Raw genomic sequence first — 16,250 nt, forward strand, 5'->3', positions numbered from 1 at the left:
AAATTGAGTTTTTTTTTAGGATTTCAATATGTACTTGTAGTTTTCGGACTTGTGTAAGATCAAGTTGATATAATTTTAATTATTAGGTTTGACCATAACTACAATATATTTCTAATCTTATCCACTAAGGAAATTGTCCTCTATTACAACCTTATGAAACCCTTCGATGCATACGTAATCTCATGAAAATTACAAAAATCATATATATATATATATATATATATATATATATATATATATATATATTAAAGAATATATTTTAAATTTTATCTTTTTTGTTATGCTGTTTGGGTGAATCATGCACACATTCAATTAAAAAAAATTCATATGGAAAATAAATTAATTATGATTTTTAATTTTATTATTCTAATATCATCGTGATTAGTGAAAGCATTTTGTTTGAGTTCGTTCCACGATATTCGTTGAAATGACTCATTGCGTATCATTTCTTCACCAGCAAAACCACGGCACCTACTAACGAGAATATATAGACAAACCCTAGTGGAAACATTCATATTCAATAATATCATAGAATATATACATATATATATATATATGTAATTATGGTCTAGATATTGATATTTTTTCTATTTAAATTATATTTTGAACTAGTTAACAGTTTTATGAAAAGAGAAATATTTATTTGATGATTAACGATATATGAGACATGGTTTAATTTATCAATTAAATACGATAACGCCAATAGTAGTTAGATTATTTATAAATTCGAAAGATGAATAAATTCATTATATATCATCCAAAAATACGGCTAAAATGTGTTCTCTATTTCTTTGTTTTCCTATTTTTGATGATAAAATATATGCATACGGAGTTTGTATCACAAAAAAATATTTTTTATATCCTTACTTTTTATTAATAGATTAAACCACTTTTTTTTTACATGTAATAGGGTTTTGTAATAAATAATAGCACTGAAAATAAGTAGAAATAGTCCGGCGGCGGATGATATCTCATGCAGCTCTCATACTCATCACGGAGAAGAAAAAAGAGGTATAATATATATATATATATATATATATATATATGATCAATTTCTTACTATTTTTCTTCTCTTCTAATTATTACGCCTGGAAATTATATTTTTTTTCTTGTTTCTTATTTCTTAAACAACGTTCAAACTTTTGTTTCGTCTTCGTCAACCTCCACTACATCTTATTAAAAAAAAAAATCTACTGTATGTGAATAATATCTCTTGTGAATTTGTTACTTCTCCAAAGAAAAAAGGGAGCAAAGATGAAAATAAATCACAAATTAAAGAAATGTTTGGGTTATTCAAAAATTTCGAATTACGTCAACGTCAAGATTCGAAACCCCATCTCTTGGGAGAAGTCCTTTTCCCCCCGACAATTACCATGCATGACTCTTTCTTTTTTCCTAAGCAGTAAAGAATCATTTACTTTTTTTATTTTACTTCTATTTTATTTTAAAAAAAAATCGCACGTATAAATATCAGAATTTGTATAAAATTTTCATATAATATCTAAACTATAAAACTTTTACGTAAATACATGAACTTTTTAAAACTTTCATAAAATTATCCAAATTTTTGAAAATTTTCCAAATAAAACAATATACGCTAACAGCGTTTAATGTGTTCAGATCTTAAATCATCAATTTTTTTATAGATTTCCTTATAAATTAAACGTCATTAATAGATTTTGGTTTCATTTGAGAGTATTTATATGGAAGTTTTAAAAAATACATATATTTCTTACTATTTTTTATTTTTTTTTAAAAATTCATTTGAGAGTATTTATATGGTTTCATTTGAAACGTTTTGTGTGTCATTTCACCGGTTAAACTATTCAAATTTGGTTATATCTATGATAAAATTGTTGAAGTTGATTGAATCTACTACAAAACAAAAGTCCGACAAGAGCCATTACCACTTCAATTTCATGGACAACACTGCAAGACCCTCTGGGATTTATATCAATTTCGTGTAATTCTTGATCTCTATTTTTTTTTTATAAAAAAAAAAAGAAAGAAAGGAGGCAGGTATGTTTCCACTTGAGAGAAATCCACCTTCAAAGATGAGGAATAATATACAAGAAATTGAATGAAACTCAGGATGGGTCCATCTTTTTTTCTTTTCTCTTGTAGGCAGCCATGAAAATTAGTTTTTTTTTTTTAAAAAAAAAAAAAGAGGGCCAACATTTTACAGATTCCTACTTCTAATATAAAAAATACCCAAATCTTCAATTAAAATTGTAAGATGAAACCAAAAAAAAAAAAAAAAGGACATGTCACTAATTTCCAACACCCTCCTCCTCTCAAGAAAGATTCCAATTGCTGCATTTTCCAAAAAAGAGTATATTGCCAAAAGATCCCAAATCCTCCTCCACTCTCTCCTAACCTCATATCCCCAAGAGGATGTAGTAGACCAGCGTTATCGGCAACGCGATTAACATCCCGAATATCACTCTGTAACATATTTAAAAAAAAATTCAAGTATTTACCAAATCTCAAAATATAATATGTTAAAATGTAATGAATCGCCATAATAAAACAGAAACTATTATACATATATATATATATATATAGATAGATAGAACAACTTACGCAGTGCTAAGAATGTCAGGATGCACATTGTACTCCTTGGCGAAGACAAACGGTACAATCCCTTGGGGGAGAGCTGCCTGATTTCCCACCATTTAAATAAACATTTATTAGCTTCAAAAATACACATGCACATACATCATTATCCATATATACATATATATATATATGTCTTCCACACAAAATCGAACAGTCCATGATGCAAAATTACATTCCATGTCGCGTATGCATAATATTTAATTATTCTTTTATTATATTAGTTCAGGAGAATCTCTCTTGAAAAGAATGATAAACCAAACACGCAGACCAAACCCACCAAAACGACAAAATAATGTGGCTTCTCATACATTGATCTGACAAAAAGCCACATATATATACACACATATATACACATATATGTTGTTATATGCATACACAGTTGATACAGACTGTGTAGAGATTATACGTATGCATACATATCTGTACACAAGTATAAGGAAGGACGTATGCAGAGGTGTGAGTATACCTGGACGATGGCGACACGGAGGAGGACGCCGTGGAGGCCGACGGCGAAGGAAGCGGCGGCCATGATCGCCGGTCCGGCCAAGAATCTCATCGCCGCCGCAAAGGCCGCTCTTGTGTTCCCACACGCTATTATTCTTGGTTGCAACGCCATGAACAGTCCTAATTTTAAAAAAACTATGTATTAAATAAAAGCATAAACTAGATAAAAAAAATATTTACACCTACCATTTTTATTTAAAATATTTTAATCCGTCTCTTTAATATATATAAATCAATTAATTACACTTTTTTCCTCTGTCTAGCTGGAAAGATATTTTAGTATAAAAAAAAGGGGAGGTGAATGAAAAAGAGTAACAAAACAATAACATATACATTCTTCATTTTTTTTTAAAAAAAAAATCTATACAAGCGCATCATTACATCCACCATCACATCAGTTCGATAAAAATATTATTAATATTGGGTAGTTTCGATATTTTTCTATTTCATAAAACGTGATTATCGCAAAGTTTGTAAGTTGCTTTTTTTAATGTTGTCCAGATGAAATTAACATTTGATTATAAACTACAAGTTAGATTTGATATTAATGTTATTGATGGATAGCCTACATAAATGCCACTCATTAATAAAAAAAACATGAAAAAAATAATTTATGGGTTTAAAACAAAATATATAATAGATTTTAAAGAAATATTTTTCTCCTCCCCAACAGGCAGACATGTTATGATGAGCACAGCACTGTGGAGCATGCTTTCTGCTCACAGCCAGTTTCCTTTGCTCTTTTGCCACAGACATGTTCTTTTTTTAAAAAAAAAATAAAATAATTAAAGAGAAATAAGTTTAATAAAAAAAAAGAATAATTTAATAGCCCTCCAAATTTTCCACTTCACCACCTAAGAGTTGCACTTTGGGTTCTTTATAAAACAATATATTAAAAACATTTAAATGCCATTCGCATTCAGATTTTGTTAAAAGATGAAAAAAGAAAAAAGAAAAAAAGGAAAATTGGAAGTAGAGAGAAACTGACCAAGACTGAACATAGCCATGCCTAGACCTGCATCTGAGAGTATGGAAATGGACTTGGCGATTATCGCTGGCATTTGGACGTCCCACCTGCACATATGTTTATTAATTAATTTATTTAATAAATGAATTAACCCCGAATTTAGTTTCCCACTCCAATAAATGAAGGGGTGTACTACTACACCCAAACACAACTATGAATGCTTTCACTGCATCGCCCAGCCTTGAAAGACCAAAACTTTGACGTGTAACATTCAAAAGTTTACATTTTTCGAGTACCCTTTTACCGGATTTCCCTGAAGAATCCTTAAACTTCATTACCGGACAGTCAGATTCGATTAAGGTTTCTTGCCCTTGTTAATTAAAATGCTAACTTGCCCTAATCGATGAACTGCTTGAACCCATCTCCAAAAATTTCAAAAACAAGAGAGTTTTCAGATACCCTTTGTCGGATTTCCCCTAAAAGTCTTCAAGTTTCAAGTTTTATGAAATGTGGAAGAAGAGAGATAGTGGGGCATTTTTACTTGAAGGAGACGAGGGACCAGGTGATGCCGAACAAGCTGGAGTAAGTGTTGGGGTTTCTGATGAGTTTTCTCCAAACCATAATGAGAATGAGTCTGGTCATCACACTTGTCGGGGGCATCGCCTTAGGTGGCTGCAGCTGTTGTGTTTTGCTGCTGATGTTGTTCCCATCAGCAGCCAGAACTTTGCTGTCATCGTTTGTGTTGCTGTCTCCTCCTCTGTTTCCGAAACTGAACTCTTCCCTCTCCATGTACTGCTGGTGATTGTCATCTGTTATACACCACACCCCGCACCATTTCACATGTTTTTTTTTTTTCAGATTTCAATCAATCCCATACACCAAAGATTCGGCCTTTATGACTTCAATCGAAAACTAGATTCATTAACTAACGTGGGTTATGATTGAATCAAAACGGGTTTTTTTGTATTTTGAAGAAACGACTTAAAAGATAATGTCTTAAAGAATGGGATGGAATAAATGTCAATAGACGCATACAAAGATTACATTTTATTTCAGTTATTTCAAGATGGGTTACTGATCTAAGAATCTATTGGATGAAACAAATTTATCTTATTTTTGTAAGAAAATGAAAATGTCGCAAGAAAACAAAAACATGGCAGTTAAGAGAGACAATACCAGTGTGGTTCCCCTGAGGGACAGCGATCTTCACGTCCTTGTGGTTGTGGTGGAAGTCCACATGGTTGCCGCCGCCGCCGCCGCCGAATACGTCGGACACCGGCGAAGCGCTCGAGCTCCACACGAACATGTGAAGATCCCTCCCGTTCGCGTCCTGCCTCTTTCCTCCGGCCACCGGAGCATTCCCCTTCGCCGCAGCTCCGGCGAGGGTCTGCGGCGAAAACATCCCCGGATTCGGTGCCGGATAATGAGCTCCTCCTCCGCCGCCGCCGGCCTGGTAATGGAACCTCCCGGCTCCTCCTCCTCCTCCTCCGCCACCGCCCGCCGTCGCACCGGCGCCTTTTGCCCCATCGTCCTCGAAGTTCGATGGTCGAGGGGTGGGTCCGCGAGAACCGAACACGGCATCTCCGGGGCCAAAGTTGGAGCTCCGGCCACCGGCGGCTCCCATCATGGAGTAGAAATCCGTGTGGTTAAAGCTCGACCCACGAGGCGTCGGGTTCCGAGAGCTCTGGAGAGAGTAAATCTCGGCGTTGGTGAGATTCGATGGCCGAGGAGTCGCCGAGGATAGTCCCTGAGACCGCCGGGAAAAAATATCCGATCTGGACGCGTTCGAGCGGCGCACCGTGACGTGAAGCTTCCCGTCTTCTTTGATCTCAGCCTCAGTTTCGAGGGGTTGCCGACCGTCGAGGGACATGATGTCCGAGTCGACATGGATAGAGACAATGGAACCCGCAGTGTCGGGGAACTGCTCGGAGATCAAAAGCCTCGCTCCGCGGAACTCGAACAAGAAGAGCATCAGAGTGTACCAGATGATGCACTGAAGAACGACGATCTGAACCATGAGAGATCCCGAGAAATCGCCATACATGCCCTTAAGAAGGGGGATGCCCATGACGAGGGTGTTGGGGAGAGTGGAGAGAGAGAAGAGGGTGATAGTCCAGTCGAGGGAGCCATGGCGGCGGCTGAGCTTGGACCAGAGGAAGAGGAGACAGAGTACGATGATCTTCTGGAGGGTGTCGGCGGCGAGGAAGCGGAGGGACATGGCGTAAGGGTTGTTAGCGGCGATGAAGTGAAAGGAGAGAAGAGGGACGGCGAAGAGAGCGACGAAGCGGTTGATGCCGGAGCATTGGTCGGGAGTGAAGATCTTCCACCACTTCACTGATCCGTAAGCGAGGATCATGGCCACGTACAGAGGGACCATCGCCGTCATCACATGGTAAAAGTCCGTCCCCGTTATCATCTTCTCCGGCGATGTTTATCCGTCGGAGCTTTTCTGGGAGAGAGAGAGGAGAAAAAAAAAGTTTTTTTTTCGGGGAAGTGAAGAGTGTACTTTGGGAGCAGTGGAGGTGGAGGGAAGAGGGTGAGGGTATAAAGAGGAAAAAAAAATGAGTAGATTTATCTTTCTTTTTTAATTTGGACTTTTCCTATGTAATGTTTCAATTTTATTATTTTTTTTTAGTTTTGATAAAATATTTGGTTGTTTTTATTTGCTATCTTTATGGTTTCTATCTATCCTGAGATTTCCATGTACATTGAGGGGTGAAAATGTCTTTTTTTTTTCCAATTCAATTAGAAAATGAATTAAAAGCTGAATACTTTTTTTTTAGTTATGAGATTATTAAATTCTGATATGGGTTGATGTGATAATGTGGAAATCAACAGTTCATTTTATTAATGATAAATGAATAAAGAAATAATATGTTGGATATTGGGTTACTTGTGGAGGGTTATGGAACTTTGGGGCAGTGAGAGAGGCAACTTTGTGCGTTTTGCAGAACCCAAGGCTATTGGATTTTGCTTTTTTTTTTTTATATATATATTATGGTTTGAGTGATAAGAAAATAAAATAATTTCAATTTATTTTATGCATTTCTGTTTATCGCTACAAGGTGGAGTTATTTTATTGGGGAATTGAAATAATATGGAGTTTTAGGGTTACAAATGGGATTTAGATTGTGAAATAAATTTATAATTTTTTATTGCAAGTAATCCGATTGTAAAGGTGTTTACGTTTGAGAAGGATTTTTTTTGTTTGACAGCTCTCACGAAAAATATTAGGTAAAAAACCATATTTTAAGACATCATAGCATAAAAGAAATTTTCATTTTATAGTAAAAATGGAAAAGGAAAACACGAAAAAAAAAAGATTTTAAAAAAAATATCTATCTAACATTACAATTTTCTATAAATAAACTTTAGATATTTGGATTTGTAGTTAGTTGAATTTTGTATGGATAATTATAGTACTAGTATATTTGATAACTAATACAATATAAATCTCAGGTATAAAATTATTAATTGATCATTTAAAATCTCGACTATATATACATATAAGCATATATGATTTTATACTTTGTTATCTGTATATAATGTGATATATGTATAATCTAATAATTTTGATAAAAACATTGTAGTTTTGTAAAATAGTTTTCTATGTTAAATTTGGATTTGTTATTTGAAAATGGATAGAGTTTAAAATTAAACGTTTTTTTAATGTTTTCTTACATATGAGGATTTATTAGGATAGATCATAAGATGGAGTTTTGTTAGAATTTTCTTTATTCAAAACAAAAACTTTTTTTTTCTAAAAACATCAAAATTCATTGAATGATAAGCTTTTAAATAACTTGCATATTTATTTACCAAATTTTATATTTGTTCAATTCTCATTTTAACTATGGATAGGTATAACAATTTCCATTCGCTCAATATCTTCGAGACATAATAATAAAATATTTTAAATGGAAATTTTAAAAAGTATCAACAGAATGCAATTTAGGGTTCAACATTGGTTAAGGAAGCAGAATAATGTTATGATAGAATAAAATATGTAACATAGAAATTAATAAATAGAGAACACAAAATAAAAATATATGGTTTTTGGCTTGTCCAAGTTTCCAAGCCATTTAATCCTCGTCAATGTTCTCTACGCTGAGAAGGAACCTCAGAGGACATTTATTATTTACGGCAATGGGGTAAAAAATATATCTACTGTGGTAGTTAAAAAAATATTATTACAAACAACAACAACAAATAATAATAATAATAATAATAATAGGTCCTTGAACTATCTATTAAGGAGGAAAAATAAGAGTTGCAATTGTTGGTTATAGCTAATTTACTCACATATTTCTTGTAGAAAAAATATGATCATTAATTGATTATATGGTATTAGTTGTGTTTATCCTGTCCGGTTAGTTTTCCGTTCGGTTGATTTATCTTTGTTTCGTAATGAAGGGTTTTATTTGGTTTTTTTGTTTAATTTTTTTACGTAGTTATGGTATAGTTTTTTTTTATAAAAAAAATAGTATATAAGACAAAATGTGAACATTAATTGCCTAGACAATGTCTATTGCAATTCTCGGGCAGAATATATATAATGTGTGCATATATATATATATATATATTGGATGAACATTATATATGGTATCATCATCTTCGTAATAATATTTAGGGTAAATCATAACAATATTAATAATAATATTCTAAGAATAATATATTCTTATATATGGTATGTCATAATTTTTGTGTAAGGGTTTATACAAGTTTTGTATCCATAAATACATGTTTTTATATAAAAACAACAGTATTGCTAATTTGCTATATATATTTTTTTGGGTAAAATTTTGCTATATTTTTTACACAAACAATATCTACACAACTAAAAAAATACTAATTTTTCTTTTTTTTTAAAAAAAAATATTAAAAGCTGAAAATAGGTTGTTTTGGGCAGAGATCACTCTGATGAGATTCTGTCTTGGGTTTTTTTTTTCATGATAAAAAATAACTCGTGTCCGTACAAAAACAATGGTTGACATGATGACTGCTCATATTTGAGGAAACATTATATTCCTTCGCCAGTCTCCCCTTCTTATATTTTTTTCTCTTATCATCTTTTGCTCCTCGGTATATATATATATATATATAAATCATTTTTAATCTTAATTTTCGGTCCATCTTTTCTATTATATACCAAAAATATTACAAATATTTCAACTAACTCACGTTTAACATTCCATCATTCCAAACATTTCACTATTTTTCTCTAGTATCGGTCCAAACTACACTTTCAAAAGCATATCAATTGATCCCGAATTCAGTTATAGGCAATTGTGGGTTCTCATGCGAAAATCATTATTTTATATATATGCTATAAAGGATGTATATATATATATGACCCAAATTATTCGACCTTTATAGTAAAGGTTATATCAATCTTTTGCAGGAAAGTTATGTATTTTTTTTATAACATATGGTTTATAATGTGGCTTTTAAAAGCACTTGAAACGGGAAAAATGGTAAAGAGAAAGCATACTAGAAAAGATAATTGGGTTCGAAAACAAAGGGGCCGTAGAGTAAATATAAGATAATATATATATATATATATATACGTGCATATGCATGTGTATACGTGTGATATATGAAGCTTTCATCTGGTTATCATGGGCTAAATTGGTAATTATCAAAATATTTGCCTTGTATTAAGAGCGTCTATGAAATGTAAGTACTTAAATACAATATGTTGTTAAAAAAAAACAAGGGTATAAAATATTAAAATTAGAGGAGCCGCGGAAATCGCTGCCTTTGGACATCACTTTTGGATAGGGGTGTCAAAACGAGCCCGGCTCGCGAGCTGGCTCGTGGTTCGCCATAAAACGAGCGATCTGAGCCTAATTTTTTCAGCTCGTTAAAAAACGAGCCTAACAAACCAGAGCTCATTGAACACGTGTTCAATGAGACTAGTTCGGCGAGTTAGCAAGCTGCTCAACGAGTTGGTATTTTTTTAAAAATAAATTAAATTTATATAAAAAACTCTAATATAATTTTATATTAATTTTTTTTCATATTGTTTATATGATATTATAAATATACTAATTATTAATTATTATGATGGTGATAATTAAAAATATTAAATGGTATTGGTGTTTTATTAAATTTTTATGTATTTATTTAAATTTATAATTATATTTAAAATAAATATAAATAAAAAATATTATATATCTTTGGCTCAACGAGCCGACTCGTTCAGATCGGAAAACTGGCGAGCGATCTGAACCGATGTTTTTCTGGCTCGTTAGAAAACGAGCCTAACGAACTGAGCCCAAAACGTTCCGAGCCAAATGAGCCAAACCCAAAATGATTCGAACTGACTCGTTTGACACCCCTACTTTTGGACAATGGACACCAAATAAAACAGATTATTAACATATTACAAATTAATTTAAATTTTAGAAAAATAATTAAACGGGTGGGGAAAAACGTTGTATTTGAAAAGTTGCTGATGAATTGCCACAATATATGTTATTTAATTGTTTTTAAAAAAGGGTATAAAATGTTAATTATTTAGTGAAACCATCATTGTGCAAGGAATGTACGTATATTCATGTTTACTGAAAATGGATATTGGGTATTTTAAAAACGTGTATATATATATATACAAGCATCATTATCGATCAGTTTGAGATCTTCACCACCTTTTTTTTTTTAATTTTTTTTTTGTGGTATAAGTCCATGCGTTTGTGCCTTCTTCCTTTTTGGTAATGATTAAATTATAGGCATTGTAATTGTAATCAAAGCCTTTAAAAACCGCAATAAGACCAAAGAATCACACTATCTCTTTGTTATCATCGTATATACGGGGTTTATATATATTTCGATTTAGATTTATAAAACCGAACCGAATCGTAAAAATAAAATAGTATATAATTATTTTTATCTAAAAGATCATAAAATATGAATTTCAAGTTAAAAAGCTATCAGAAATGTTTTTTTAAAACCAATGGATTTCCATTTCGATATCCAGCTAAAACAAAATTGGAAATAAAATTCTGAATCTAAAAACAGTTGTATATCAAAATCTCTCGTCCAATAATATATTTTAATTTTTGAATAATATGAAAACAAATAAAGGAAGTTCATAAATTTACTCTCTTAGTGTATGCATAAACATAATTTTCATGGCCGTGTATAGTCCATGCTTAGTCCGGATAATTCACGCTATGAACGGTCCAAGAAATCAAATAATTCTTTAAATCATTTAATTTGATGAGGTAAAAACGAGAAGAAAAAAAATAAAAAGTTTTTTTAATTAGTTAATAATAAATAATAATAGATATTGGATATTGAGCAGTAAAGGACAAAAAAGCAGTATCGTGTTTTAACGTTTAATTTTGTCTGTATCTTCGCATGACCAAAGAATGATTGGCTTTGAGGTTCAAAGATTTTTCATACAAAATTTGATTAAAACGTAAAAAATGACAAAAAAAAACATAAATATCAAATATTACGATTTTAATATATGTAAATGGATATAAATATGAAACATGAGTAATCTAAATATCTGAGCATAAAATTAATGAAAGACAATTGTTATGATCTTTATTAATGATTGGATTAGTCTAGATATATCACATATTTTGTAATTAATTTATAAAAATAAAATATATAAATTTAATACAAGATAAAGTACTATAGAAATTAATCATTAATATTTTTTAAAATTTATATAAATATAAAATAACGGTTTTATTTTTATCAAGATTATTTGAATGGTTTTGGGCATATATACGTGCTCAAGGAGGAGAGCCGTGCACAATGAACACTTGAAGGATTAGAGGAGACTAATTAATTTCGTATTATTAAAATTGGATTTTGTTGATTTTCGATATATTGCATTAATAAATAAGTAAATATAAAAAAAAAGGAAAATGATTTCGATTTTAAATATAAAAAAAGAAAGATAGTAAAGGAAAAGAGAGAGAGAGAGCATGCGTTGAACCGAATAATGATGAGAAACGGGACAAAAAAAGGAGAGGCGTGTCAGCTTCACGTTTCTCTTGAAAATCATTTTTATCTTACCCATTAAAAAAATCTAATTACGGATTTGTTTATTAATTAATCCAGAGTCAGGACATGATAAACTCGGATTAAGAACATCGATATCCGTCTTATATTTCTCAAATTCTAGAAATAGAAAATGAATATATATAAATATAAATAAACAAACATACCATCATTATTCTTTTTACTATATAATCTGACTGAAGACTATATATAAATCAATAGGTAATGGAGATATTATATAAATTTAGGTCTTAAACGTTCTATGGGCCTTCAAGGTGTAAAGTTTGTAGGTTTAAGCTTCAAGTGGCTTAAAGCCTACATAGGCCATATGCTTGTTTCTGCCAACAGTTGTCCTTTAGGGCATAAAATAGAGCAAAAAAGAAAAAAGGTGTCTTTAACCAAATTTTGATGATTTAATATGATGGAAATTTCCCATTTTCTTTTATATATTTCGTTTTTGAATCGTTGTTGTTTATTCGAAATATAGATTTAATTAGGATTTCAAATATGTGTGTTTTGGTATTTGTAACCAATGAGATGTTTGTAGGACAAAAATTATATCAATATTTGGAAGGCTCCGCAATAAATAAAAGTATGGGGGTATTTTAGAAAAAGAATAAAGAATTTGGGGGTTTAGTTGATATTTGGAAAATGTTATCGACCAAAAGAAACATGAGACCAAATGCCGATCGATGGCTAAGAAGAATCAATGGAAAAGCATATATGCTTTCGCCCGAAGCCTTTTCTTTTTTTCCTTCGGAGTTTTTGGGTTCTCTAAACTGAACCCTATTACCTATATATTTCGAAAAAGAATAATTATAATAATATTATTATTATAAATAAAAGGGTAAATATAAAATGACTTTATTTTTGTAAAAAAAATCGACATATCCTGAAAATGACCAACTTTTCTACTGAGTTTCAAAATATTGTGTTCCTCAAAAGCTGCTGCTGCTGCAATAAAAGTATCTTTTCATTCTTTTTTAGTTCCTAGAATTATTTTTAAAAAAAGAAAAGAAAAGAACATACTTTTGTTTGAAAAGTAAAGTATCTTCTTCTCCTTACGATTCCTTCAAACTAAACATCAATCACTAAAATTCGTGCCGTTTCGCCAGAGGACTGTGCCCAATGCTTGTCGTCTCATCATCATCACCATCACCATCACCATCATCATCATCATCATCATCATTCTTTTTTTTTTCCTTACCACTCATCTCTGCTAATTTGGAAGAAGGGTCGTTCTCGAGAGTCTGATCGTAGTAGCGCTTGGCAAGATCGAGATCGAAGGGAAGCCCTTGTCCATGCTCATGCATGTAACCGAGATGGAACAATGCTTGTGCATTTGACTCGGGTACAGCATACATGTATGCCTCTGCTGCACGCACAAAATCCCTCTCGGTGCCCTGAGAACAAGTGATGAACAGAGTGTAAAGATAAAAGTCTCCTATCTCCATTCGATCAGACCGAATCCCCTTATAGGTTCACAGAGTGCTACAAAAACACTTTCTCTATACTTGCTCAGTTTCATGAAATGGGAAAAATAGACTATTTTCAACTGACCCGGCCATAATAATATGCATCTCCGACGAGCAAAGCAGCATGTCCGTTGCCTTGTTCAGCGGCACGCCACCAAAAAGAATGTGTAAGCTGAAGCCTCTCTTTATCGGTGCAAAACCCAGACACTCCCATGCACATGCTTCTCTCCCCATATGTTTGGATGATCCATGCAGCATTACTTTGTGCAACTTCATAACCAAGCTCTGCCATTCTTGAATACAATAGCAATGCCTTACCCACATCTCCTTTCATATAAGATTCAACAGCCCATCTCGACAAATAACTCCATGGTCCCTTTTCTGCTACTAACTTGTAATGTGAAGTGGCCTGCAACCAGAATTCTAGAAATGTGACCAAGCAATTCAAGTACTATATTCCTCAGCAATGAGAAAAGGAAGTATGATTCCCAAGTGCTCAAAGAAAAAAATTGCAAAAGCAGCTAAAATGGGTGATGGAAAAGAAGATAAAGGAAATAACAGTGAAAGAAAGAACTAATAAACCTAATTAATACCAGTAATGTAACCTTGTAAACTGAATCCCAGAGCCTCTATGGATGTAAATTATGGCTAAATGCATGAAATCTACAGCTTTATCACATAAAATCAAGCTCCTGAAAAAAGCTGGTCACACACCAATTACCATTTCTAGGTTCTTTGTAAGCCCGATACCAGTATGGAACATCTTAGCCACTTGATACGAAGCCTTTGGCAGACCAGCGTTAGCAGCAGTAATAAAATATTTGCATGCCTTTCTCACATCCTTTTCGACACCAATGCCTTTAAGGTACAATACCCCAAGGATAGTGTCCATTAGGGTCTTCATTATCCACAGCCTTCAGGAAATATTCTCTCGCCTGCATGTGAAGGAATATATCAGTGAAATCTACTTGGATCAGATCATTGATATCTGCTTAAATTCTGTAGAAGAAAAGCTGAAGGAACAAGTGAAAGAAATACCACCTCTGCTAATGCTAATATAATAATTGGGCCTCTGCTATCGATTTTCTTTTACATTACTGACATCAATCTCTAAGAAAAACTGGTCCACAAACTTTAGCCATGACTCCTTGGAAGTGCCAACAAGACAAGACATACGAAGATGGACTCGGGCACAGCTTAAAAAACCACTGGCAAGATCTATAACCAGAAATGTAGCAAGTCAGGGAGGGAAGAACACACCTTAGTGTAGTTTTTCTCATCCACTCCATAGCCTTTGAGATACAAATATCCGATGCCATTATATGCTGAATGGAGACCTTGTTTTGCAGCAAGCATAAGCCATCCGAATGCCTTGGTGTAATTTCTCTCAATACCAACTCCTCTAGCATAGATCTCTCCCAGAAGTTCCATGGAATTCGGTTCTCCTTTCTCTACTGCCCTCGAAAACCAGTACAACGCCTTGGTATAATCACGCCTTACTCCTCTCAGACCAAAGTAGTAGAACACTCCAATTTTGTACATTGCCCAAACACCCCCTTTCTCCGCCTCAGATTTCAATATCTGAAAACCCTCGTCTTCCTCTCCAATGGAATTACTAAGTGCATCTTTGTTTTCTTCAGTTCCCCTGTGAATTCTAATGGGGTCGACCACCACATGCAAGTCTTTCCAGATAAGGAAACTATTCACAGCCGCTTCCGCTACTTCAGCATACGGTTTGACCGCTTTTTTCATACATCTGTTAGGAACCACAACTCGAATTCAAACTCAGCTACAAAGAACATTGAGACACAAAATCCTTAAACTGTGCCTTAATTCACAGATTGGTTTCTGCAATTTCACATGGGTCACAACTCATTTCCTCATTTGTCTTGAACCATAGTTTCAGATTGAGTTCGATAGAGACATAGATTCAGCGAGGCAGAAGAAAAATCTTAAAATGTTCAGTTTGCTTACGCCTTGTCGAGTATATGTGAACGCAAGGTACATAAACGACTCCGTCGCGCTCTTGTTCCGCATCATCCCCATTCCGTAGACGAAACCTATCACCGACTGCGCATGCGGATTTCCGGCCGCCGAAACCGCCTCTATCTCCGTCACAGCTTCCTCCATCATCTGGGCGTTTCCCTCGCTCACCGCCGCGAGAATCTTGTGGACGCCGGAGTAGTTCTGCGGCGATGCGACCTGGACGGGGAAGTCGTCCGGCTCGAAAATCGGACGCCAAGAGCCCAGATCGAGCTCCTCCTCAGACTTGGAATCGGAATCGGGGAACTCATCAAATTCTGAGGACTCTCCACTGCCGCCCCCTTCATCGCCGGCGGTTACGCCGTCGTTGAGAAAGTCGTCAGAGACAACGAGAAAGATGGAACCAGTGTGGACACGATGAACGTAGAGAGAGAAAATGAGGAGAGAGAATAATATCACTCGGAAAGCTGAGACTCTCATCCTACCTTCTTCTTCGTCGTTGTTTCTCGATCGAATTGAATCTGTCAGAAAGGAGGAGGAACTGGCAAGAAGTGGCAATTATGTAATTAATGTTCACACGTATGGAATTCCCGCGTTGACCAATCGGCTTACGACCTAATCCAACGGTTTACAATATGGTCAATCAAAATGACGGCTGAGATTGACCTTTGCAGATCCAACGC

General features: G+C 33.9%; 2 protein-coding genes across 2 annotated transcripts; both read right to left on the reverse strand.

Annotated features, from left to right (window-relative positions):
• Positions 1-2,076: 2,076 nt before the first annotated feature.
• LOC104812169 (auxin efflux carrier component 1) lies at positions 2,077-6,619 on the reverse strand. The gene is made up of 6 exons (XM_010539197.2): positions 5,267-6,619; positions 4,632-4,899; positions 4,112-4,197; positions 3,086-3,243; positions 2,584-2,660; positions 2,077-2,445 (listed from the first exon to the last, which is right to left on the reverse strand). The coding sequence occupies exons 1-6, from the start codon at positions 6,504-6,506 to the stop codon at positions 2,379-2,381; spliced, it is 1,896 nt and encodes a 631-aa protein (XP_010537499.1). The 5' UTR covers positions 6,507-6,619; the 3' UTR covers positions 2,077-2,378.
• A 6,442-nt stretch (positions 6,620-13,061) lies between these two features.
• LOC104812170 (ERAD-associated E3 ubiquitin-protein ligase component HRD3A) lies at positions 13,062-16,162 on the reverse strand. The gene is given in 7 exon segments (XM_010539198.2): positions 13,062-13,512; positions 13,670-13,993; positions 14,306-14,465; positions 14,467-14,519; positions 14,845-15,330; positions 15,332-15,340; positions 15,559-16,162. Coding segments are annotated over 7 exon segments (1,833 nt in total). The 5' UTR covers positions 16,048-16,162; the 3' UTR covers positions 13,062-13,200.
• Between the last annotated feature and the right edge of the window lie 88 nt (positions 16,163-16,250).

Source organism: Tarenaya hassleriana, unplaced genomic scaffold (genome assembly GCF_000463585.1).
Source record: "Tarenaya hassleriana unplaced genomic scaffold, ASM46358v1 Cleome2, whole genome shotgun sequence".
NCBI lineage: Eukaryota > Viridiplantae > Streptophyta > Magnoliopsida > Brassicales > Cleomaceae > Tarenaya > Tarenaya hassleriana.